This window comes from Mustela nigripes, chromosome 7 (genome assembly GCF_022355385.1).
Source record: "Mustela nigripes isolate SB6536 chromosome 7, MUSNIG.SB6536, whole genome shotgun sequence".
Lineage (NCBI taxonomy): Eukaryota > Metazoa > Chordata > Mammalia > Carnivora > Mustelidae > Mustela > Mustela nigripes.
Genome location: NC_081563.1, coordinates 5,744,670 through 5,771,047, shown reverse-complemented (window position 1 = coordinate 5,771,047; position 26,378 = coordinate 5,744,670). Strand labels below are relative to the sequence as shown.

The following is a 26,378-nucleotide window of genomic DNA, read 5'->3' as shown; positions in this document are numbered from 1 at the left end:
ATCTGGCAGAATGAAGTTGGGAGGACTTTTTTGTTTGTTTGTTTGTTTTTATTGGATACAGGACAGAAAAGAAGCCATCTAGAGGCAAACTCTTCCCCTAATGAAATATTTAGGGATTTAGAAGTGTTGGGTGTGTTTAACACATGAGTAGAAAAGATCATAATTTGATCCTGATTCGGGTAAATATCCAAAATGTTGGGTGTTTGCAGAAGGTAGAGTTGAATACAGTGAACGGTCCTTTGTCCTACGCTCCAGCCCTGAGTTTGGCAGCAGAGGAAGTGAGGCGGGGCTTGTGCTGGGGAATCACGTGGGAGCTCTTTTGTATGAGGCGGTCTTACTTGCATGGGGCACAGGAAACTGATAGTGTGTGTGTGTGTGTGTGTGTGTGTGTGTGTGTGCGCGCGCGCGCATGCGCAAGTGACTGTGCGCACGTGTGTGTGTGCGAGTGACTGTGCGTGTGTGTGCGTGTGACTGTGTGTGTGTGTGTGTGTAGTTAGCCATGAGATCAAGATATGTTTAAAACGATCAGATAAAGGGACTCACTTTTTTTTTTTTTTTTTTTTTAAAGAATGTAGTTATTGGAGAGAGAACACAAGTTGGGATGGGGTTGTGGGGAGCAGAGGGAGAAGCTGACTGCTGAGCAGGGAGCCGGGTGCGGGCCTGGATCCCAGGACCCTGAGATCAGGACCTGAGCTGAAGGCAGAGGCTTAACCTACTGAGCCACTCAGGCGCCCTTAAGGGACTCACTTCTTAATAGAAGTTTCTTTTCACAGGAAGGCTGACTTTCATGCTAGCCTCAGAAAATAGATACAGGGGCACCTGGGTGGCTCAGTGGATTAAAGCCTCTGCCTTTGGCTCAGGTCATGATCCCAGTGTCCTGGGATCAAGCCCCACATCGGGCTCTCTGCTCAGTGGAGATCCTGCTTCCTCCTCTCTCTGCCTGCCTCTCTGCCTATTTGTGATCTCTGTCTGTCAAATAAATAAATAAAATCTTTTTTTTAAAAAAAGACAATAGATAAAGAAGTATAAAATAATTAAATAGCTTCCCTTTATATCTGCAATAACGAGTTAGCAGATACAATAGAGAAGGGATCCTAGTTTCACAAGCAATTATTAAAAACTATGCTATGTCTAGGAGTACATGTAAAAGGAAATACACAGGACTTCTGTCTAGAAAACCATAAAACTTTATGGTAGGATATAAAAGAACACTAACTGGAGAAACATCTTGTGATTCAGATGGTAAAATTTAGTATTACAAAGATGGTAATTCCTCTCAAATTAATCTGTAGGTGTAAGGCAGCTCAAGGTGGGGTCTTGAGGGAAATGAGATGAACTGAAAAGTTTTTCTAGAAGTGTAAGGGCTTGAGAGTAACTATTTCAGTATAAAACATGCTACTGTTAAGGAGCAGTCACTTAAATATTACAGGATTGACACAGGATTAGACAAAGCCATGAAGCCAGAGGAGAGAAACAGACCCATGGGATCCGAGAAATAAGGGTACAGAATAGAAATGTTGGGATTATAGATCCAGTGGGGATGGGGAAAGCCCTTCTTGATTATTCGGTAAATGGTACTGAGACACAAGAAAGAAAGGCAAATGCTGGCATTCTTTGTAGACAGCTTGTAGACAGAAGCGAGAACAGATTTTTCTGGCAGGAAGGTAATGAGTTCTGATTGCAGTGTGTCGATTTTTGTAGTGCTGAAGGGGTACCTTCATGCATCCACCAAAAGAGAGGTACATGACATAATTTCAAATTAAGGATGTGTTTTAGAGCGAATCACGTAGTATCACATTCTTAACAAACATTGTATTACCACTTACTCAGCTAGGATTTATTGAGTATGTGCTATACTTTTCACTAGGTGCGAAGTACTTTTCGTAGGTGACAGTCCTGTCCAGCATAAGGGACAGACTCCTTGGTCTAAGTTACAGGTGGGATTGTCACATGGACTCCTTTTGTTTTGCTTTGTTTTTATTTGGGGCGTGGCGGGGGAGCAGAGGTCAAGGGAGAGAGAGAGAATCTTCAGCAGGTTCCATGCCCGACACGGGGCTTGATCTCACAGTCTCGAGATCGTGACCTGAGCTGAAATCAAGAGTTGGACGCTCAACCGACTGAGCAGCCAGACAGATGCCCTGAGTGCACGCCTTTTGGAAAGCCTTGCTCAAGCTGAGAGTCTTAATTGTAGGCATCTTTCTGTGCCCTGTGCCGAATCTAGAAGCCCCCCCCACCCCCACTCTCATCCCCCTCACCCTCCTGTCACACAGCTCCCACTAACTGTGTTGTAAGTGGGACGGATGTGAATTATTTAGCCGCTGAAACTTAATGTTCCGTGGGTCCTGTTTCATCCCGAGGGAGCATCTCCCTCACCTTGACCTAGGCTTGGTGAGAAGAAACCTCCTGTCCTGCTGCCGTCGGTCAAGTTACCGAGAGCGGCAGGTTTCTAGGCGGCTTGACTGGTCGGGCTTCCACCTTCCCTGAGCCTTCTCCGCTCTTGTGCGCGCTCGCGGAGCAGCCTACTCTGATGACCCTTCTCGGGGCTCTGCGGGTTTCTCGAGGCTCTGAGCCTCCCATGGGCTGTGCCGCACGGCCCCGCTCTCCGCTCGGAACTGTCGTGCAGCCTGTTCCCTGTGCCCGGGGTGCCCCGTGTGGGCACAGGGCACGTGGCTCCGATGCCAGGTTCCCCGTTCGAAGCCCTGTCTCATCTCTGCACACGTTCCTTCAACGCCTCCTTTGGTTCGTGGTACTTTCTTTCCGCGGTTATTCGCGTACCTGGTCATCTCCCTTGCAACGAGAAAGCGCCCCAGAGGTCGCGCTCCTGGCAGATTGCCGTGTTTGCTAAAGGAAGGTTTCAGCAGACACTTGCTGTGTCACGATACCGTCACACTGCTGCTTTATTTCGTCTACGCGGTGGCATCATTACCTTGATGGTTTACGTAATAACTTGGGGGGGGGCAGGGAAATGCTTCCAGGCTCCCGCAGGGATCGCCTCTGGTGGTGGGGTTCGGGTGACTGTTCTGACTTGTGTGGCTGCCCGGGCCCCGTCTGCTCCTCCCCCAGGGGTTTGGGAGGCCCCTCACACGGACGTGCCCGAAACGGACGGCCCCTCCCTGCCCTCCTGTGCTTATACTCAGCTACCTCCATCCTCCTGGGGAGCTGCTCTGGCCAGAAACCTTGGCGGCCTTGGGTCTCAGCGCTGCATCAAGTCCATGGTCAGATCGTCTTCTGACGCTGCCTCTTTACCCTCTGACCACAGCTGGGCTCCACCGCAGACTGCACGTGCCGTCGCCCTCTCCTGCCTACTTAGCCACCATCCCCTCCTGGCCTTTTTATCCCGCCATGGTTCCCCAGTCTGTGTCAGCCCAGAGCTGGAACACGTCCATTTAAAACCAGGTGACTCTGTGCCAGAAATCCTCCAGTTCATGCATCGCTTGGTTCGGACGGAGCCCATCTTCACTCGCCCCTGCTGAAGCCCTCTGGGTCCCACTTCTGCCCTGCCCTGTCTCCAGCTTCTGCACCTGTCCCTGCTCCGCACCTGCTCCGGTCCTGTCTCCCCCTGGGCCAGTCACATTTCTGCCTGAGGACTGTTGAGCTGCTTTTCCCCCTTCTTGGACGTTCTTACCTCCACAAGCTGTCCGCTTGTTCCCGCTTGAAATGTCACCTTCGGGGTGAGGCTGGTTATTACAGCTGTGCCGGCAATCCCTCTTCCCCTGCCCTGCTCCGTTCCCATGCCCCACACTCAGTGGCATCTGGCCTTCTATGCATTGATCTGTTTATTTGTTTCTTATCTCTGTCCGGTCCGTTGTGACGTTGGTGGCAGCGAGACCTGCATCTTGTGTCTCCAGCGCCTGGTTTATTGTAGGTGCTCGTTGAGCACCTGTTTCTGCATGAGGGAGGAAGGGGAACGAATGAGCGTGGCTCGCCCTTTCCGGCTCGTCTCCCGTTGGATTCCGGGATCCAGGGTGTGGGGCATGTTTGGCTGCAGGGTTTGCTCTTTGTGGAGGAAAGAGATGACTAAGGCGGAGACATGACAGTTCATCTCTGTTGCCAGGGGACTCACACCCTGCAGTGACAAACTGACCTTTGACCTGGCAGGTGCTTGCCGCATTAGTAGGCACAGGTCTTTAGGGCGGGCGTCCTCTAGGGATAGTGGACAGTTAAGAAAGTGACTCTTCTTCGTAGCATTCATTTTCTTTTATTTTTTTTATTACGTTCAATTAGCCAATATATAAAACATCATTAGTTTTCAATGTAGTGTTCCACGAGTCATTAGTTGCGTGTCACACCCGGTGCTCATCGGTCACGGCATGTGTCCTCCTTAATGCCCGGCCCTGTATTCATCTTCTAATAACTCAGCTATTAACTGTGGTTGAATTCTGTGTGATAGAACTAACTCCTCTTCTTCTCATTATCTGTAGAGACAAAAGAGATGCGTATAGATGATTGTTAACTTCTGCATCCTTTTTTTTCTGTTTTAAGAAGTATAGCGCTATTAGTTCTTTATATAAGAGAGGGCTTTTAAAAAAATATTACCTAAAGCTGTTTCATCAGTTGAAGTATTTATTTTGAACAGTTCAAGTCCATATTTTCCCACTTTCTTGGAAGAGGGCCAGCAGGGGTAAATACAGGTCCACCCAGACACAGTGATGTCGTCATGTAGACGGTGCTGGTGGCTCCACCCACGACCCAGAGCTCACTCGGTGGAGGTTCTCCGTCCACCTTCTCGCCCTCCTCCATCCCTCAGACTCCACCCTGCGGGAAGCCAGAGGGCCTTTCTGACTCAAATCAAGTGGTCCCAGACTTTCTAGAACCCGGAAAGGGATGAGCTATTGTAGGTTCTGCCAGATGCAAAATCAACAGGTAGTTAAAATGTCAGTAAAGGTATAAGTGAAATAATGTCTGTTACCAAACAAGTTTTTATGAACAAAGTGCACTGTGGAGAAGACCCACCGCAGGTGATCTCTTTGAGAACATTGGAGTTGTTCTCATTTAGAAGCATTGGCTTTGTACCCTGGGTTCGGCATAGTAAGGTGAGACTGGTTCTCCTTCCTCTCACTCTGTTGTTTCCTGGTCTTGCCCATGCCTGTGTTGGCCTCGTCTGTTCATTTTCCCCTGGTTCACTTTCCTGAGTTCTTGTTTACCTCTTGGTGCCTTACTGAACCTTTTACTGTAGTACTGCCTGACTTTCATTTAGAACTTACTTCTGCAGTGCCTCTCTGTAGTAATTCTGCCTTCTAGCATTTTACTCTCACATTTGCCACCCCCCGTTCCCATTTCATGACAGGTTGGACCAGAGGCAGCAGGACTGTTTAAAATCAAAGGGAACATTCAGGGCTAATGATCACCAGTAAAGGAAATAAAATGATGTTGGGACATTTTTGCAAACTGGTTGGTTCTCTGAGCCCTTGTGTATGCCAGTTGTTGAAGGTGCAGAGATAAATAAAGCATTGTTCTTGGTGTTCAGTAGCCTATGACTTTCGTGGTGACAGGAAAGTAAACAAAAGAATTACAAAACAGTATGATGAATGCTTTCAAGCACGGATGAGAGTGGACAGGCAGGAGGGAGTGTGATCAACCTGTAGAAGGAGTGAGAGATCGTGACTGGACACTTGGAAGAATCTGTGTATTCGGCATTTTAAAAGTATTTATTTAGCACATGTCTTGAGCTAGGCACTGGGGATTCAGTAGTGAAAAAGACTGTTGGTTCCTTACCTCATGGACTTTCTAGAAAGGAAAGAGAGATTTTATTTATTTATTTTTATTTTTTAAAGATTTTATTTATTTATTTGACAGACAGAGATCACAAGTAGGCAGAGAGGCAGGCAGAAGGGAAGGGGGAAGCAGGCTCCCTGCTGAGAGCCTGACACGGGACTCGATCCCAGGACCCTGGGATCATGCATGACCTGAGCCAAAGGCAGAGGCTTAACCCACTGAGCCACCCAGGCGCCCCAGGAAAGAGAGGTTTTAAAACAGCCACTGTAATTGGATAAATGAAATACCCATGCACCTGAAAATATTTGGAAGGAAGCAAACGAGCCAGAGTTAAATGAAGGGCAGGTGTGGGCATCGTGGCTGAGGAGCTACGTGTGGTTGAGCTGTCCATTGGGCTTCTAGTACGAAGTGACCTCACAGCTGGGACTTGAAGAAGGAGCCGTCCTCGCAGAACGTTTCCAGAGAGAGAGGTCCAAGTGGATGGAGCAACGTTTGGAAAGACTTGGGAGCATTGAGCTCTGCTCCCTGCCGTCTTCCCGTCCCTGTTAGGGACGTGCTTCCCGGATGGAACAGCACAGCCTCCCACGACCCGTTCTCCCAGCCCAGCTCCACGCCGGGAGGCAGCCTGCGGCCGGGGCACTGGGGCGCAAGGAGGGCCCGTACACAGGAAGCACATATTTGTATTGGGGAACATCTCAGCTATCTGTACTTAACAGTTTAGTCTGTCACTGTGCGGGTAAGCTTCCTTATTTGACCAGCCATTTTGGTATTATGTTTTGAGGAAAAGAGGGAATTAGAATTTAGAACTGAAGAGTATTTTATAATTCTTTGGTGAGAATGAGGCAGGATGACAAAAGTGATTCTCTGCCCCCAGGGAAGTGGGAATCATCGTTTTTGCAAACCTCGGAGGCCCGTGAGACCTCCTGCAGGCTGACACAGCTCCTGGGTGCTCCTAGCAGGCTGGGGCGGCGGTGGGCTGAGGGCTCGTCTCCCGAGAGCGAGCGGTGTAGGAGGAAGAACTGACTTTTCAGGGAACCCAAGGGGACTCCCCTCCTTTGTGCACTGTTAGAGCAGTTGTCCTCTGACACGTGTGAGTGTGTGTATGTGTGTGTGAGAGAGAGAGATCTTGTCTGCTGGGTGAAGAGAAGGAGCTGTAAGTTCTCAGGCGCCGGGCTCTGAGCATCTCATGGCCTCCCAGGGCGTCCATCTTGGCCACGCGTTGAAGGATGCTTGTGTTTGTCCAGAGGCAGAGCAGACCTTGGCCAGCCTCGTGCTCCGAGCGTGGGGCAGCGGGAGGGCACCGGGTCTCCGTGGTGGGGTCTGGGCCTCCTCCCGCTGCTTGCTGGCGCTGTGGCTGGCCCGTCCTGCCTTCCTGGTGCCGTGGACGCCGTGCGGACTCCGAGCATGCAGAGTCACAAGCTCTGCTTGTAGGCAACACGGCATTTCCTGGTTTTAGTGAAATTCCAAAAATATAAATGAATTCCTTGTGATTAGTTGTTCTGCGATAGGAGTGTCTGTAAGCTAACGTAGTAAAGGATGAATGTGTATGCTGGTGGCTTTCTTACATGGATTTACGTATTCTCCCTGTCCAAGCTATCCATGCCATTACACATCCTAAATTATGGAGAAAAGATTGCCATTTCCTTAACTTGACATCACTCAGAGCCGTCTTTAAAGGATGCTTTAGGCACTGTCCCTAGGGCGGCTCTCAACAGGCCTTTAGTCCTGGGGGTCCCAGAGCAGCGAGCTGGACGCTGTCCTGTTTCTCCCTCCCCCGTCCCTCCCGTGCTCTTCTACATTTCTCACCCCCCCTCTTAATTTTCTACCTTTTCCCCTTTTCCCAACTCACTTTCCACCTGCATGTCAGCTGAGGCAAAAGGCAGCATGGTATGTTGGAAAGTCAAAACCCAGAAGCCAGGGCCATGCCTGATGCCTGGGGCTCTTTCCCCCCAGCCTCTGTTCTATCTCCGAGGACAGAGGGGCCGGGCGGCGCTGCTTACCCCGGGGTCGGGGTCGCGGGTGGAGCCTGAGCCGGAAGGAGTTCCTCCCTCCCGCTCTCTGTCTGTCCGCCTCCTTCCACGCCCTCCCCTTCTCTTGTCCGGTCTTTTCTTCCCTCCTTTCCCCCTTCCTCCTGGACCTTCCCCAAACACAGCAGCCCCTGGACTATCTCTTTGAAATCCCTCCAAGGTCTTTTTGTGTGTTGTAAAAGTCAGCATTTTGTAGTTGTATAAGCAGAAGAAACTCTTTTTCATACATCATAAGTATTATTTTAAGTTTCTGCTTTTAAATACGTGTTTTTTATTTTGTCACAGCCCAATGATGATAATTACCCAGAAGATCACTAGTTTGGCTTATGAAATTCATGATGGTAAGAATTTAGAAATTAACTTTTTGTCACTGAAAGAAATCCTATTCAAATGTACTTTCATCTGAGAAACGACCCTCGCTTTCCACTCTGTATTCGAGGAAGTCAGAGAGGGGAGTCTTTAACTCTGCATAGGTTCACTAAAGTGTATTTATTTTTCTGCAGTGTTTCATCTCAGTTTCACACTTGATCCAGTGACAAAACCAGTGTAAAGGAATGGGATCCCGCTGTAGGACCCACATTAGTGGCAAATATAAAGGAAATAGACGTTTGATCTGAGTCAAGTGTTACTAGTCCCTGTTTCATTTGTGTCACATTTTTATTAATATTTGAATGTTTTTCCCCACGCCCCTTATCCCTTAATGTATACACACAGTGACATCTGTTTTTAGCATAAATATTTGTAAGTTCGGATTTTATGTCTTCCGTGGATGGACACTTGCCATAGGAAATGCTAACAGTCTGGGCCATGAGTCACAACTTCGACTCTGGTTTCTTCACAGACTGGAGGAGCGTCCCCATGAGACCCGTCACTTGTAGTGGCCCAGGGAGCTTCTGGCATGGGGTGTTTAGCCCCACTGTATACATCGCCTGTCCTGTACCCTCTGGTACGGAAGACCTACAAATAATTTTTAAGGATGATGTTTGCCTCTTAATTTAGTCCTCCTTTGGTCTTTAAATTGGGCTTAGAATCGAGTAAGTGGTTGTGTAATTGCAAATCCTATCCCCTCTTTGGGGAGAGAAGGTAAAGAAATGGATGGAGAAGGTATATTAGTCCAGTTTTTATTCCTCAGAGTCACGCAGAGGTAAGGAAATCATTCCTTGCTTCATGTTGAGCTTCTAGCCCTTAATACCGATTAGTCATTGAAGCCATCTAATAATAGATCTTAATGCCCCCTTTTGAAAGTCATAGTGTTTGCTATTAAATATGCTAGCATTTTAGAATTTTTAAGTTAATAATAATTTCCTCTAGAGAAGGGTCAGGTTTGTGCCCTGACGTGTGTTATTTATCTCCTACAGACCTAGATGTGTTGGGTTCCATGATGCTCCTTTGATATGACTGAACCTGTGTTGCAATGAGAAAGAAAGGAACCAGTTATTCAAAAATTGGGATTATAGCTTGAATTTCCATTGATAAAAGCTGTGCAAGTGTGAATGGGGAAAAATGCCATTCTTTTCTTGGAAACCATAATTGATAAAGGTACCTGTTTTTATTTTTCAGGGATGTTTCGGAAGGATGAAGAGCTGACATCCTCACAGAGGGGTCTAGCTGTGAGGTACGTGCCCTCTTACTGTGTCCAGCCTTGGTTCATGCGGTCTCTGCCTGGGATGCGCTTTACTCTCCCGGCTAAGACTGACTCATCGTGCTGGAGGTACCGACTTTGGAAACCAAACCTTCCTCCCTCCGCACACCGCCCTGACACCAGATCTTGCTAGGTTAGGCTGCAAGTGCCTTCTCAGGCTCCCATGGCACATTGGACATACCAGCCTGCACGTGCCTCTTATGTATCATGGATATCACTAAATTTTCTGTCTCTCCTGTGATTTTCTGAGTTCCCTGAAGACAGTCCTCATGTCTGCCATGAGGTAATGAGTGATCATCGCTGCTTCTGTTTATAGACCTACAACTTGATGGCAGGAATTGGGCTAAGACATGGTAATACAGCACATAGATGCCGTGCTTTGAGATAATGAAGAACCAGTAAGATCTCAGTATTGTTTGGGGAATTCTTTCTGGGTAGGTTTCTACTTCATTTATGACAGTCCTCTGTTGACGAACTGAAGGAATATCTTGATTTCTTGGAAGGCTCTATCTTAATCTAATTAGAGATCGAATACTCGTTTTACCTAAAGAAAAATTCCTAGGAAGCGCCTTGTTCTCTGTGAATCTAGAACTAACAGATCATGGCGGTCAGAAGAATGAGGTTAAGTGTGTGATAGTGGACGGACCCTACCCTGAGTGTTCACTTTTGGTGGCATGTCTTGGGAATATTCTTATACTTTCCCCATCTTTAAGATTATTTTACTTTGATATTGTCTGCAGTCAGTACTTACATACCAGTAAATGTGCACTTGAATATGCACAGTCCGTGAGAGATGACCTTGATCTGGGTTCTGTGATCTTCAGGCGCCCTTTGTCCATCCCTGTCACCTCTCATTAGGAGACACTCCGCCCCCGTTTCTGCCTTGCCCTCCCACACACCCAGCTGGCAAAACCCCAAGCCCTATTAAATTCGACTCTCTGCCTACCGACACAGTGGAGGAAAGCAGAGCCGAAAAACATTCATTGCCGATTGGACCTGCTGTGAGTGCGTTACCACAAGTGTAGAGTCAGGGCCTTAGTGTTGCCAGGAGTTCGGCTGCGTCTGTCCTGTCCACTCCCACCCCGGTCCCTCTCGGCAACCCCCAGCTTCTGTGTGCTCCTTCCTCCGACTCCCAGCACCCCTCCCCGCACTCATTCGGGCTGGAGCGAAGTTTGCTTCTTGGAGAAAAGAAAGGCAGCTCCGCTTCATTTTGCTGCCACTGAACCTGCCAGGCTGCCCGCGTCTGTGGCAAACACTCCACTTTCTGCCCTACACGGAGGACTCACTGGCCCGCCTGAGGCAGCTTCTCACTTCGGGCTGAATCCAGCCGCTTCTCTTCAACTCGAGGATTTTGCTTCTTCCATTGTCCGTCCCTTGCATGGCCGCTCGTGTTTCTCCATCATTTCGTGCTGAGAGGAGACACGCCTTTACCTCGCTTGCCCTTCGAGCTCCCTCCGCATTGCTCTGCAGCCTGTAACGCGAGACTGTGAGAGATGCAGGTCCCTGTCCCCGTCCTCACCCCCTTCCCTCCTCAGCCCCCCGCAGTCGGGTCCGTCCCCACCGCTGGTCGGACAGCGAGCTTCAGGGGGACCCGCAGCCTCGGGGGGTGGAACAGGCAGCCTTGGTGCGCGGCAGCTCAGCCTCTCCGCACCGTCCGACCCAGCGGACCGCACCGTCTGTGGATATCTTCCTCTCTCGTCTTCTGGGGCACCCCCCCCCCGCCCTTGGTTTTCCTCCTGCCTCCCTGGCTGTTTCCTGCTGTCTTCGCGGAATCCTCCCCCTCCGAGGCTCACCCCTAAGTATTCGTGGTTGCGAGGCACAGGCTTGGACGGCTCCATCTTCTCTGGGGACCACGTTCTGTCCCCTGGCCCTGGTCCATGTACTTGCGGCTTGTAACGGTCCTCCCACCTGTCCCCTGAGCTCCAGCTCGTTTCAGTGTCCCCGCGGGGATCCGAGCCGGCGTCTCAGCTAGAACACGTTCCAGACAGAACTCCCGAGTTCTGCGCCCCCCCCCCCCCCCCCCCCCTCCCCCACCCCCCCCGCCCGCCCCCCCCCCCCCCCCGCGCAGCCCGCCACCCGCCAGGTTCACAGCGGCACCATATGTCACAGGGCCTTAGGGTGAGCACTTGGGCAGACTCACGTGTTCGTACTGCAGACCCTCTCCACTGACAAGTTCACTCTTCCTTGGAGATCTGTCTCTCATGTGACCATGACATCGGACTGTCCCTGATCTGACCGGCTTTTCACCACTCCCACCGAGATCGGCCCAGCGGGGCCCCTCACTCTCTACTTGGTCTCCTGGAACAGCCTCGCCGGCAGGACTCAGAGTTCTTCTTCTTTTTTTTTTTTAAGATTTTATTTATTGGGGCACTTGGGTGGCTCAGTGGGTTAAGCCGCTGCCTTCGGCTCAGGTCATGATCTCAGGGTCCTGGGATCGAGCCCCACATCGGGCTCTCTGCTCAGCGGGGAGCCTGCTTCCTCCTCTCTCTGCCTGCCTCTCTGTCTGCTTGTGATCTCTGTCTGTCAAATAAATAAATAAAATCTTTAAAAAAAAAAAGATTTTATTTATTTATTGGACAGCACAAGTAGGCAGGGAAGCAGGCTCCTTGCTGAGCAGAGAGCCTGATGCAGGGCTCGATCCCAAGACCCTGAGATCATGACCGAAGGCAGAGGCTTTAACCACTGAGCCACCCAGGCGCCCCAGAGTTCTGTCTCCTTGCCCCCCACCGTCTACTTTCCACTCAGCGGCCAGAGGTCTTTGTAATGGGTGTTGGGTTAGGTTATTCTCCTCTGAGGGAAAACCCACAGCGGCTTTTCCTGTAGGTGACTGGGAGCAGCACTTAGGACCACCAGGTTCAAGACCTGATAAGAACTAGTAGCTCTACTGCTCGTAACTACACAGAGATCCTCGTCAGAAACCGCCTTTCCCGCTGTCACTCTCTGTCCTCTGCCATGCTTGATTTTTCTTCACAATATATATTACTGTCTGGTATTGTCTGGTATTTGGATTGTCCTTCTCTCTGTCTTTCTAGTACACACTTCTGTGAGGAGAGAACTTTGGCCCATGTATCATTCTGTCCTCATCACCTCAACAGCGGTTCACCAACGAGGGTGCTTGTGCCCCCGCAGGAGTCATTTTTGGTTGTCACGGTGGAGGGGGAGGGGCTGCGGACATCTGGTGGGTGGAGGCCAGGATGTCCTAAACATGTCGCGGTGCTCAGGACAGCCCCCTACAACAAGGAAGTATTGTCCCAAAAAGTCCGTAGTGCCGAGAAGCTCGAACCTGTGGAGTTGATTCCAAATAAATACTTAATGGAATGAAAGGCTGATTCTTTCCTTTAATGTCATAAATGAAATATGGTTATACTTCATTCTCATTTTAACTGCAAGCATTATAATTATCTACTTAGTACCTACAGTGACTTGTCGTTTGATACGACAGTTGAGCCAGAAATTACTTCGGCCAGCTCTCATGGTTCAGACTTATCTCCTGTCCTTGCAAACTCTGATACATAGTTTGACTTGGAGGCACTGGGCTGTGCCATGATCGCCTGACACTGTCTGGGGGCTTGAAGTAATTGGTGCTGAGCGAGAGCTCTGTCCCGGGAGCACAGGAAGTTCTTCTGTGGCTTTTGCGTGAAGGCGCTTCCCCAGCCTTCGAGGCAGTGAGAAGGCATTCTGGTGCAGCATTCCAGAAACACATGCGAGAGGAAGCTCTGCCAGCAACATTTTCTCTCCTCAGTTTTGAACCATGAAGAGAAAATATGTAAGGCTCAAAATGCTTTTAAATGTAGAAGGGTAATTCTGGAAAAATCTAAAAAAGGAGTGTTGGCTAAGTAGTGATGTCGCTAGTATCAGATGGGCAGGAAGCAGTGTTTTCTTTTTTGTTGTTTTTTATAAAGCTACATGTGAGGGGGTCTGTCAGCTTCTCTTGGCCCCAGAGAGGGTTTGTGCTTTTTAAGGAAACCACTTCTCAGAGAGGAAGGAAGGGCTGTAACATCTTCTAGAAACCTGCTTCCTGTCCTCAGGTGGAGTTGTTCTTCTAGTTATGATAGTTTATAATTGTCGGTGGGAAGCAGGCTTACTAGTAAATGGAGCTGCTGGTGGAAAATAAATGAGGGGCACCTGGGTGCCTCTGTTAAGTGTCCAACTCGATTTTACCTCAGGTCACGATCTCAGGGTCGTGAGTTTGAGACCCTTGGTGGGCTCTGTGCTCAGCATGAAGCCTGCTTAAGATTCTCTCTCCGGGCGCCTGAGTGGCTCAGTACATTAAGCATCTGCCTTTAGCTCAGGTCATGATCCCAGGGTCCTGGGATCGAGCCCCACTTAGGGCTCCCTGCTCAGCGGGAAGCCTGCTTCTCCCTCTCTCACTCCCCCTGCTTGTGTTCCCTCTCTTGTGGTATCTCCCTCTGTCAAAAAAATAAATAAAATCTTAAAAAAAAATTTCTCTCCTCCTGCCTCTCCCCTGTTGTCTATCTCACATACTTGGAAAAAAAGGAAGAGAAAAAGAAAATAAAGATGTAGACTGCTAATTCATCTATATGATGATGTATACAGTCTACGGAAGTTCCTGTGTTACTAAGTATTTTTTACCCGTTTCCCTGCATTAAGAACTAGAAAGCTCCGTGACTGTGAGATGCCATGTGCCATCTGGACAGACCTCAGAGCAGTTGAATGACAGACGTTGCAGGGCATCCTTCATTCGCTTCCGTCTTGCCCCCACATCCAGTCTCTGGGCAGAGCCCCCAGGCTGCCCTGCCAGGGCGTGCACAGGGCCTGCCTCCCCTCGCTGCTCCCGTGTGCTGTCGCCTCCTGCGGGGAGATCCCAGTGGCCTCCTGGCCGGCCTTCCAATGTCCACCCTTGACCTGTCCAAACTCGGGTAGAGGGATTCTTCGGAAACATAGGTCTTTAAAAAAACCCTGCTGGACTTTTTCACCGCATTCAGAGTAAAGGCCAAAGTTCCTTCCGTAGCTTCTGAGAGAGCCCTCGATGATCTCACATCCGTTCTCTCCGATTTTTCTCGACTCTTTCCCTGGTTCAGCAACACCGGCCTCCATGCTGCTGGACGGCCCCAGCTCAGGGATTTCGCACTCCTCGTTCCCTCTGCCAGGAAGACTTGTCCCGGTCACTCACACTGTTCCCTCCCTTCCCGCTTCGGCTTGGATGTTGCCTTATAGGAGGACTTTGGCTTTTGACTGTAATAATAATAATAATAACCACCACCCCTTGTCTTTGTAGTACTCTGCGCCTCTGAAATACTGTACACATTTTTATTACTTGCTCTGCACCTGCTGTGTGAGCTCTGAACGCAGATTGTTGCTCTGCTTTGTCCACTGCGGTGTTGCTAGGCTGTGGGGCCCGTGGACGCGCAATCTGCGCCGGCGGGGGTCATTGTGGGGCGAGTGACTGGCCACTCCCGAGTTCTCCAGGCCCGGGCTTGTCTGCCTCAGGTCGGTTTGGGATGAGAGCTTCGGTGGGGCCCCTTTGCAGTGGCGCACAGAGGCCGGAGGGCGGCTCTTGGAGGAGTGGCATGGGTGGGGGGCGCGCGGTCCCCGCGGTCTCGGTCACGCTCGCCCGGCTGAGCCGCTGTGCTCTCCCCGCAGGCGCATGCCCAGCCTCCTGGAGTACCTGAGCTACAACTGCAACTTCATGGGCATCCTGGCCGGCCCGCTGTGCTCCTACAGGGACTACATCACCTTCATCGAGGGCCGGGCGCACCCGCGCGCCCCACTGGGCGCCGCCGGGAAGGAGGACCTGCCGGGCGACAGAGCCGAGCCGTCTCCCAACGTAAGCTCCCCACAGCCACGGGCGCCAAGGGGTGTTGGTTCCCAGACGCGGTGGTCTTCGCGGTGTGCACCCGCCGTGTCTTGGAAACGGGTCGTAAGAGAGTGACTTCACAACGCAGCCCCCGGCGCCAGCAGTCACTTAAGCGTCTGCCCCTGGCTTAGGTTGTGATCTCAGGGTCCTGGGATCGAGTCCCGCATCGGGCTCTCTGCTCAGCAGGGGGAGGGCGGGGGGGGGCTGCCTCTCCCCCTGGGCATGCCTCCTCTCTCCCTCTCTCTCTCTCCCTCAAATAAATAAAAATCTTAGAAAAAAAAAAATAGGAGAAGCAGTGCAGAGTTCTTCAGTGAGAACAATGTTTTACGGTTCCGGAGGGTTTTACAAGAGAGCGGTTTGCCCGCAACTGACCCAGCCTGGTCTCCTAGGCCTCCTCCTTCCCCGCCTTTCATGTTCCAGCACTTCTGAGTGTTCTGTCCTCCTGTCCTGACCTCCCTCCGCCTCCCGGCACCGCCAGTTGACATCTCACTCCTCTTTAAAGGCCATACATCAAATAGCACCTTGTCCGTAAAAGTTTTCCTGATTCCCCCCAGTGACACAGTTAACAGTAGCTGACACTTTGATGGCACTTCCCACGGGCCGGTCCCTGCTGGGGACACCCCGTAGTCACTCTCTTGGCCTCACAACACGAGGGAGGGCTGTTACCTGCCCCGCTTAACAGGTGGGAAACCGGCCTGCGGGATTTGGCCAAGATGTCCCGGGCTGGCATTCAGACCCAGGTGATCCGAGTCCGGTGCCCGCACCCGGTGGCCTCACAGCCGACCGTCAGCTTTACTTCCTCTGAGCTGTTGGGTAGATGCTCCTTTATCAAGAAAGGCTCAGGTGCCTCGGTGGCTCAGTGGGTTAAAGCCTCTGCCTTCAGCTCAGGTCATGATCTCAGGGTCCTGGGATCGAACCCCGCTTCCTCCTCTCTCTCTCTGCCTGCCTCTCTGCCTACTTCTGATCTCTCTCTGTCAAATAAATAAATAAAATCTTTAAAAAAAAAAAAAAAAAAGGAAAGAAAGAAAGGCCCTGAGGCTCTGTGGAGGCTGAGTTTCTGGCGGACGTGATCTGGTAGACTCCGAAAGTCCTTCGACGCCTGGGTCCATCAGTCTCTGAGTCAAAAACGGGGGCTGGTATGTTTTTTCGGAATGTGGGGCTTAGAGCAAAGGATCACCTTCCTTTCTAAGTTATTACAAAATGAAGCGTGAATGAGGAAGTGCACACTCATTCACAAAAGCTCTTATTTTATCTCTTTGCTGCCATGTGACTCATTGTGTTTTGTACCAAAAAGGTGCTTTTGTCTTCATAGTTTCTATTACTGGTTACATGTTCATTGGTAAATGCCGTGTCATGTGGGCTTGAATTTCAGGCTTGAAATCGAGTACATTCAGATCTCTTCCATTGACAGTTTTGTGTCTCCAGGATGACCACTTGACCCTTTAGAGATCTCGCTGCCACAGGAGAAAGAAAGGATTAATATAGATAGCTTCAATATTCTAGAATCTTATTCTGGAATACTGGAAAGAGGAGTAAAAGCTAGGAATCAATGTTGTAAAATAATTGGAGAATTTCAGGTGGTATAAACTTCTGAGTGGCAGTAACTCAAATCCCAAGAAAGCATAATACAAATTTATATATTCTCTTGCCTCACCCTGAATTTGTATGGGATCCAGTCTTATGAAATGCGGCTTTTCCTCTTTTGGGTTGTAGGCCTAAATCAGAGGTTGTTGGCAATGGCAGATACTCTTAATCTGTTATTTCCCTGTCTTACCATATATTTGGTTTAAATTCCCTACGTGTAAGGTTCGTGCAGTCAGAAATGGTGGTGACTTACAAACCACTCAAAGGCATTTGGAGCTCTTTGTGCCTCACTGGAGTGTGTGGTCTCTTCAGATCCAAAGTAGGACAGTCGGGTCGCCAGTGGCCCTTTTATTGGGGACCTCCTGATTGTCTTTAAATCAAATACGGGTTTGGGTGCCGAAACAAGGACCCAAATCACAAGGGCTTACACAAGGTCTCTGCCAGGGCATCCGCAGTGTCAGTGACCCGTGGGTAACATGGCGGCTGCATGTGTTGGGGATCCAACAGGCTCTCCCCTGTTTTTGCCCTCCTTTGGGTGATCCCCCATTCCCACGGCGGAAGCTGGTTCACCACAGGAGCTGTCTACATTGCATGGACCACGTGGCCACACTCAGCTGTGAAGGGGACAGTCACGTGTGGTCTTTAGCTAGACGTGCCCAAATAAAAATTCCATCATTTGCAAGAAGGGGTGGGGGGGTCCTGGGGAGCATCTGTCAGTCTTGGCCATGATGTCAGGAGGACTTTTCTCTGGGGCTGCATAGCCTTTTAGTGGCAGTCTTCTGCCATCTTACAAGGGGGCACAGACTTGACTGCAGGTTTCTGGAGCTGGCTCGCGCCTGGGGGCTGAGGATCCCACCTCTCAGACTGCAGGCTTCCTCCAGAGTCTCCCCATTTTCATTCGCGCTCTTAGCCAGTCCCCTACTCTGGACCCGTGTCCCTAAGCCTGGATCTTCTCTGGTTCAGCTTCCCTAAGTGTTAACATCAGCCTCCTGCTGGAAGGCTGGAAGGGTGCTCCCTTAGTACGCAGGGAGGCTGTGGGAACCAAGGGGCCCACCTGGCCTCCCTAACTACCTGCTCCCATGTTGCCTCAGCCTTTGGGCGCCACCTGGTAGCTGAGATCAGATCTGCGCTACTTTAATTTTTGTTTTTAAATGGATACCCTAGAAACTTGCCTGTCTAGTCTGATGGCCACTGTATTGCCCATTGTGTCATTAAGACGATACACCCAATTTTTCGATTGCCTTGTGAGACCATTTTTTTTCATCTCACTGCCTTGACAATACAGTTTTTTCTCTACCTGTTTTAAACCTCACATGTAAAGCTTAGGTATTTGGGGGGAGAGGTGAAGAAGAGGTAGCCTTACTGGACTGGAGAAAGCTTAAAAAAACATTGAGGAAAGCAGGAATGAGGGCCACCGCAAAGAGGCCTCAGGTGCTGGGTACTTAATGAATATTCATGTGCAGATTAGTTCATTTGAATATTATTAGACTACCAGGCAGGACACTCCACATCCTGGTGTTCAGTTACATTCCATTACCTGGATGCAGCCTTCCCTCCTTCCACCTGTTTCTTTCCCTTGGCTGGGGCTGAGACTGAAGTATTCTGGGCTACTAAAAATACAAGAACACCATGAGTTGGATTCTTTTCAGGTGATTTAACCTTACCAGGATATTAGAAAGAACAGCCCTTTCCCCTCCTCCACCAGAGTCTTTTATGTAAATCTTTTTGTTTTCTTAGTTGTGTAGTTCTTTTGGTTTTATCATTTGTGAACTAAATTGCCTTAGAGAACTCTCAGATTTCAAGAGATGCATTAAACTGCTTTTTGTAAAAATAATGTCCATGAAGTATACATGGCATTTGGAAAATATAGGGAAACGCACAGTGGAAAAATATGCTGTGTGTGTGTGTGTGTGTGTGTGTGTGTGTGTGTGTACAATATGAAATCCGCTGCCATAAGTTATTCACGTGATCATTTTTGTATATTCACACCTGTATGCCTGGGTTTGCTTTCAGGTATTTTTTAACTGAAAGCTTTGAAAACACAGACTGAGGTTTCTAGTGTGACTTGAGCCCGTCCAGAGGGAGCAGTTAGAAGGCTGGACATGTTCCTGCGGGGAGAGCCTGAGGGTGTGGGACACCGAGAGCAGCCTGATTGAGGAGAGTTACAGAGTTCATGCAGGTTAATCTGGTGGTGGTGTGTCAGATGGGTTTCAGATAAGACTTACGAAACCTTGTCTTGTTCTTTGAGGTCGCGGTCATTCAGAAGCTCTTGGTCTGTGGACTCTCCTTGTTCTTCCACTTGACCATCTCTAAAACGTTACCCGTGGAGTATAACATCGATGAGCGTTTTCAAGCTACAGCTTCATGGCCAACAAAAGTCGTCTATCTCTATATCTCTCTTCTGGCTGCCAGACCCAAATACTATTTTGCATGGACGTTAGGTGAGTCCCCTGGGAATGGACTGGACCCTGGACGGTGATCCAATGAGGCACAGCTTACGCGGTAGCTAGCGGGGAGAGCGCCCTCTTGAGGATTTGTGGTTAAAGACCGATGGGAAAAACCAGAGCCGTCACAAGAAACAAACTTTATAGCTCATATCCTAAATACAAGGGAATAGCCTAGAAACCGTTAGGGTATGCTACAAACTATTATATCAGATAACAATAAGAATGAATAAATCCACTGTTTAAAAAGATCCTAGTATATAATGACCTGTACCTTCTGGGAGAACATGGTGTATTGTTGTGTGGATTCTTAAAACTCTCTCTTCACTTTGTTTACTGCAGCTGATGCTATTAATAATGCTGCGGGCTTTGGTTTCAGAGGATATGATGAAAATGGAACAGCTCGCTGGGACTTGATTTCCAATTTGAGAATTCAACAAATAGAGGTTAGTCAATCATCACAGTTGCCTTGTGATACTTTACATACCATACTTTGCTTTTATGGGTTATGATGTGATGTTCCCAGAGATACTGAAGGCTTTTTATTACGAATAGTCAGGTCTTCCATTCAGCCAATATCTCTCAATCATCGATCGGCCCGTGCATCAGGCACCAGGGTCCATTGAGTAAGATCTGGGTGATCTGGGCCCTCGTGGCTATAAACTAGAGGGGGCCACTGGGGCACAGAAGGACGGGTTGTAGTCAGAGAGGTGGAGGGTGTGTGTGTGCTACAAGATAGGCTCCAGCACAGATGAGATAGCTCTGGAGGGCTCCTGAAGCAACTAAGGTCTTAAGCTGAGTCTGAAAAGATAAGAACCAGATTGCCAGGTACTCCGAGGAGAGGGGAACGTCCTGAGTGGGGGAGAAATGGCGTGTGGCTCACGTGGGGATTGGTGACAGATGAGCCTGCAGAAATCCAGGGCAGGCCCAGACACTTTCAGAGGCCATATTATCAGTTTGGAGGTCTTATAAGAGCCTTGGAGTCTTGTGGGTGGGTTTTATGCAGACGAGTGAGATGATCATGGCTGTGGTCTGGAAGGATCTCCTGAGTCAGAATGAGTTGCCCTCGTGGGCCAGAGCGGTCTGTTAGGAGGGTGCTGTGTTAATCCAAGGTGATGGTGACCTGACCCAGGGTAGAGCCAGTGAGGCTGGAGAGTCGTGAACACCTGGGAGCACCGTTCCAGAGACTCAGCACACCTCGCTGTTACCCTGGCCTCAGCGAGAGAGAGAGAGTGAGAATCAGGACCAGAGACCGGAGCTGAGCCAGTTTTGTGGGTGACGCCTTTCACTGGGAGAAGGAACAAAGAACAGACACAGGTTTGAAGGGAAAGTTGCCCTGCGTTCAGATTTCAGACTTCACTAAGTTGTCCAGCAAGCAAGTAAATGAGCAGACACACAGCAGCCGAGCTGGAGATCCTAACTGGGGAACCGTGAGCACGTAGCATTTCAGGCTTTGAAATGAGAAACCATGAGAGTAGCCACGAGAGCAGAGAGCGAGAAGGGCTGGGAGCCGCCTCCCACCCCCACCGCGCTCCCCAGAGCACCTGGGCTTCAGGCCCGGCAGAGGCAGGCAGGTGAGGAGGACCCAGAGAGAGCAGCAGAACCAGAAGAAGGTTTGCCAGCCTGAGAGATTTACTCCAACAAGAGAGATGACCAGAACTTGAGGTGGAAGGTCAAGAGACAGTTGTGTTGGGCACCTTCGCATCCTTGAAGGCTCTCGAAGTGGGACAGTCAGTCAGTGCCTGTGGACGTGACGCCCCAGGAAATACAGCACCGTCCCTCAGTGCTTGCCGAGACGGTTAGACCTGACTGGGTCCTCGATCTTGCTCAGTTTAGAGGGAGTGTAGAGCACGCAGAAGTGAGTTAAACACCAGGTCCGGAAGTGGGGGACTCTGGAAGAGAAATGACCCATTTTTCCCCAAAGAATAAATGACATGGGAAAGTGGGGGGCAGAGGGAGGCTGTTACGGCTTCAAGGAAGCTTTAGCCAGATGCACTGTGTGCACCTTCTTGGGATCCCAGTGAACAGACCAACCGGAAAAACATGTTTTCAAATACTCAGCGCTATTTGGACACAAAGGGGGTATTAGGTGATTATATTAAGGAGTAAGAATTAGTTCTGTTAGGTCTAATCTTGGTTTTTTAAAAGTCCAATAAATTCTGAACTATTTATAGGTGAAATAAGGTGTCTGGTATGTGCTTTGAAATTCTCTGAACAATGTCAGTAATCAAATGGGGAAGGGGAAGGAAAAACAGGTAAGTGTGGAAACCGAGTGACAGATACTTGGCAGGTTTCTAACTTCCTGTTCATCGTGGCTGCTCTGTGGACACTCTGAGACATGTTCTTCCTAAGCAAGCCTCCATGAAACTCAGTACTGCACGTACCGTATATCGGCGTATGTGCTTGTATGTACACATGTGTTTATACGTGAAAAGAGGAAGACTTTTTGCCCCCAAGAACCGGGTTTTCTCGTCTTGGGAGCAGTATTGCCCTTGTTGAGAATCAGGGTGTGAGAGAGTGAAGAGTCAAGTTCGTTTTTCTGAAGGAGGGAATGGCGACCCGCGTTAGACGCTGCTGAGGTGTGGCGAGAGAGGAGGACTCACGAGTGCCCGCAGCTGTGACCACATGGCCGTTTTCTGATGATTCTGGTAACGGTGTCCAGGGAGGGATAGGCATAAAGGCCAGATTATACAACTCTTAGGCATCTATTACCTGTACAGGGAAGGAGATAATGACGTCGCTGTGGGATACAAGTGATTGAAGGAGGAGTTTTTGTTTTGTTTGATTTTGTTTTAAAATGGAGGGATTGACACAGGTTTACCAGTTAGAGTATTTGAAGACAGTGTGAAAATATGGTAGAGGGTGAGGCGTCCAGGATTTTGGTGAGAGTAAGAAACGGACCATGGGCTTTAAACAGTGGAAAAGAACTGAAGTTGCAAGGAGGAATGGTGACAGAGGGAGGAGGAGGGGAGGGGACCGCGAGTTCCTCTGAGGCCAAGGGGAAGCTTTTATGGGGGAGGCTTGCATGGAGAGGCTAGAAAGCTGGGAAGATGGCAGTTAAGGTGGCGCCAAGGTTCCCGGTGGCCACAGGTGGTGGCCAGAGAGACATGGAGGTGAGGGGATTGAGAGACGGTGGCTTGATGGGACACCCCGTCCCCGGTGAGAGCGCCACTGGACGGTCAGTGAACGGTCATTTGCCTATCAGGAATGTCTGGGATAATTCGATGACAACCCCGATCACTGCTAATGTGTAGGAGGAAATGTGAACATGTAGGAAAAATTCATCTCGTAGATGGCTTTTACAGTAAACGAATTCCACTCACACATGATGTTACTATGTTAGAAAAGCAGTATTAAGGAAAGAAATCAGTACCCTGTCATCAATGTCAAGTAACTTAATTTCAGCACAATAAAATGTTATTACTTATATTTCAAGCGTCATCATTTCATGGGCCAAAGAAAAACGTTCTTTTGTTTTTCAGATGTCAACAAGTTTCAAGATGTTTCTTGATAATTGGAATATTCAGACAGCTCTTTGGCTCAAAAGGTATGTTCCTTCAGGAACAGACGTTAGCTGTGCTATGGCGTCTGGTACTTGAGGTCAGGCTTCACTGAGCTCCAATTCTTGATTAAGTTTATGGTGTGTTGAGTGATATTGTGACCTTGGTGTTAACCAGGAAGCGCTGCCAACAGTGCGAACAGTGTTCCGAAGCGTGAGTATATCAAATATGAGAACTTTTCCGGCTGAGCAGTGAACAGAGCTCTCGCTGGCCTCTCGGTCCATCCTCTCCGCCATCTCTCTGGGGTTTGGCATCACCAGTGTCCTCCTTCTCCCATTCCCCGGAGATATGGTTAAGTAAAAACAAAGTATCTACACAACCGCGCTACAGACGCCCTAGATTTTTCTGGAACAGTTCCAGTGTTAAGATATTTCAGTTTGACAGATGCTTCTGCATGTTAGGCACAGGATGCAAGATTGAGTCCGACAGAAGGACCCAGCTCCTGTAGCCAGAGAGTCCACAGTCTTGTTGGAAAACAGGGCAGTGTCACCTACACGTGCCCTTCCCTGTAGGGAGGAAGAGCAGGGAGCTTGAGTAGGGGCAGCGCGGGCAGGGGGTAGGGAAGGGATTATGGGTGCCGGGATCCATGATAGGTGTTCGTCACATGGCCATGGGGAGAGAGACAGGCAGCCCAAGCAGAGCAACATCTGTCAAGGACAAAGTTAGGAAATTACACAGAAACTCCCAGTGACTGCCTCCTTATTCTTAGTGAGACCTGTTATTCTGCCTCATGTTTTTTCTATGAAATCTTGCACCATGATGGTGTAGCTCTAAGCACTGATCTGCATCAAGCTGTCTTTTTTGGGAATGTCCTTTATTTTGTGACAAGTTCAGCATCTTTATCCCTGGAAATACCCACTGTAGGAGAGTGTCACTTGCTGGTACCATGTAGTCTCCCCATGGGCTGCAGACCACCCTAACTCCTGTTGTGTGATTTTTGTTATTGTTATATTTTTAAAATTTATTTGACAGAGAGATCACAAGTAGGCAGAGAGGCAAGCAGAGAAAAGGCGGGGAGGGGGAGGCAGGGAGCAGGCTCCCCGCTGAGCAGAGAGCCTGATGCGGGGCTCAATCCCAGGACCCTGAGATCATGACCTGAGCTGAAGGCAGAGGCTTAGCCCACTGAGCCACCCAGGCGCCCCTACTGTTGTATTTTAAATTCGACACCCATAGGGACACCTGTCTGCTCGGTCAGTGGAGCACGTGACTCTTGATCTTGGGGTCATGAGTTTGAGCCCCATGTGTAGAGATGCCTTAAAAAAAATAAATTTGATACTATTGAAAATCTTATTTTCTTCTGAGTGCTCTACCCTTACAGAGAAACTTTAGACTAAGTACAGCCAGACTTGCCAGAAAGAAGTGTTGTTAGGTCAGTTGAAAGTTCTTAATTAAATGATAGTCATTAAAGAAAATTTTAAAAATAATGTAAAGTAAAATATCTTTAACATTAAAGATTTTTTGGTAACTCATGTAGATTTCTAGACACCGGCCGTGCTAATTTGAGCTGTTACGTATACCATAAAAAGATGAAAATCAAATTTATTTTCCTTGTACATAGGAGTTTTTAGTAGCTGTCACTTCCCTGAGGTCACAGGTCAAGTTATTGCTGATGTTAAGTGGCGGCTGCTTGCCTGGTTCCCCTCTGTCCTGTCAGGTACGAATAGAATGATCTCTGTGGACTATCTAAACTCGCTCTGTGGTCTTCTGGCTTCTAGGGTTTGTTACGAACGAGCCTCCTTGAGTCCGACTATCCAGACGTTCATTCTGTCTGCTATTTGGCATGGGGTGTATCCAGGGTATTACCTGACCTTCCTCACAGGAGTGCTGATGACCCTGGCAGCGCGAGCTGTGAGTATCCAGAATCCCACCTCGTGCTGCGCCGGTGGTCCCCTTGCCCTGGGTGAGGAGGCTGTGGCCCCTTCCACACACGGGCCTTGGGCCTGGGGCCCTGGCCCACAGTGAGGTGTGTGCCTGGCGTGTTTGTCGAGGGCTCCCGGGCCTCCACACTTGGTTCATCTGAGAAGACTTGGTGCGTGGGAGGTACCCACAAGGCGTTCATTGTCTTGACAGAATCTTCTGCACGAGAGCTAAAAGCAGAGTTCAGTAAAGGGGGGTCAGGAGGGTAGGTTTAGAAAGGTTTCCTGAAAGCTGTCACCTCTGAGTCCTCTTTTAGACGGAGAGTGGAGTACGGACAGTGTGGACGGAGTGGATGGGCCGTTCCCGGGGCGGTGGACACAGTTCTTTGGCGTGTTGGCCTGCGTGGAACCTGGAGTAATATTTTGGGAAATAGTTGAGAAGTTAGATCGGTGACATGGGTGGACAAGGAAGGAGGACAATTTAGTGTAAGTCGTCGAAAGTCAGAGGAAAAGAACATGACAGAAAGGGTGTTTGAACAGGCTTCCCACAGCGCGTACAGGTGAGTAGCCTTTGTTTAACAAACCAGCGGGTATTTATGCAATTTTCAGGTTCCATTGAGGGGGAGATGAGGGGAAGCTCAGAGAAATATTAACCAAGGGCCTTACCTTCTGGTTGTCGGTGGTCTAATTAGGGCACCAAGTGTATGTACCCATGTATGTACCCACGTGTGTGTGCCCACCACGGGGCATGTGTGAGACATCCGTGGGTTTTATAATAAGTAACATAGTTGTTTCAAGGTGAAAGAAATCCTTCTGGTTGGGTTGACCCGAGGTGGCCTCATTAGGAAAGTTTGGTTGGATTTGGGCTTTGAAGGAACATTATTTCAAAAGTGGGGGAAGTTGTGATGGGCGTGGAACATAACATTCTAGGCGTGGAAATGACATTAGCAGAACCAAGTTTGAAAGTGCCCGGTGTGTTTGGAAATGACAAGTCAGTCTGGCTGAAGCAGAGACATCATGAATACCTAAGGGGTGAATAATTCTGGAAGGGCAAAGGAATGCAGGGGAGGGGGTGGGAAGGGTTGTCTTAGAAGAACTTGGACACCAGACCGGGAAAGGGCCTGACCCGCATTCTGTCTGCGTACCTGGGAGCCACGGGAGGTTTTTAACCAGGGGAGAGAGCGCTGAAAGCCGTGCTTCAGGAGGACTGATTTGCCTTCGGTGGATGGAAGGGGAGAGGGTGGGCAGCTGCTGTGGCCGTGAACCGGGCAGGACTGGGTGGGCGCCCGGATCCCGTCCGGCTGCTAGGGATCATGGTCTCTCTGTGGGAGCTCCACGAACTGTGCAGCGGGTCGCTGCTGAAGAACCTGGTGGCATCCTCGCAGCGGGGCCGTGCTTTACCTCGGAGCGCGTTAGGCAGACAGAGCGGGGAGCACAGCGGAAGGGAAGGCATCACGTTTGGTTAAGTTCGTGTGTTTCAAAACGAACACGTTCTGACTTTTTTGAGGTGAAAAAAATGTTTAAATAGTAGTGATTAGGAAACCTGTATCTTAAATTTTTTATTTTTATAAACATATATTTTTATCCCCAGGGGTACAGGTCTGTGAATCACCAGGTTTACACACTTCACAGCACTCACCAAAGCACATACCCTCCCCAATGTCCATAATCCCACCCCCTTCTCCCAAACCCCCTCCCCCCGGCAACCCTCAGTTTGTTTTGTGAGATTAAG

General features: G+C 49.5%; 1 protein-coding gene across 2 annotated transcripts in view; it reads left to right on the top strand.

Annotated features, from left to right (window-relative positions):
- The window catches only part of MBOAT2 (membrane bound O-acyltransferase domain containing 2), a 120,369-nt gene that overhangs the window by 85,076 nt on the left and 8,915 nt on the right, over positions 1-26,378 (top strand). For both annotated transcript variants that reach the window (XM_059405121.1, XM_059405120.1), the window contains 7 exons: positions 8,028-8,083; positions 9,303-9,357; positions 14,989-15,172; positions 19,035-19,227; positions 19,573-19,676; positions 22,713-22,777; positions 24,506-24,638. In XM_059405121.1, coding sequence (XP_059261104.1) covers positions 8,028-8,083; positions 9,303-9,357; positions 14,989-15,172; positions 19,035-19,227; positions 19,573-19,676; positions 22,713-22,777; positions 24,506-24,638 — 790 coding nt within the window. The remainder of the gene's footprint in view (positions 1-8,027; positions 8,084-9,302; positions 9,358-14,988; positions 15,173-19,034; positions 19,228-19,572; positions 19,677-22,712; positions 22,778-24,505; positions 24,639-26,378) is intronic.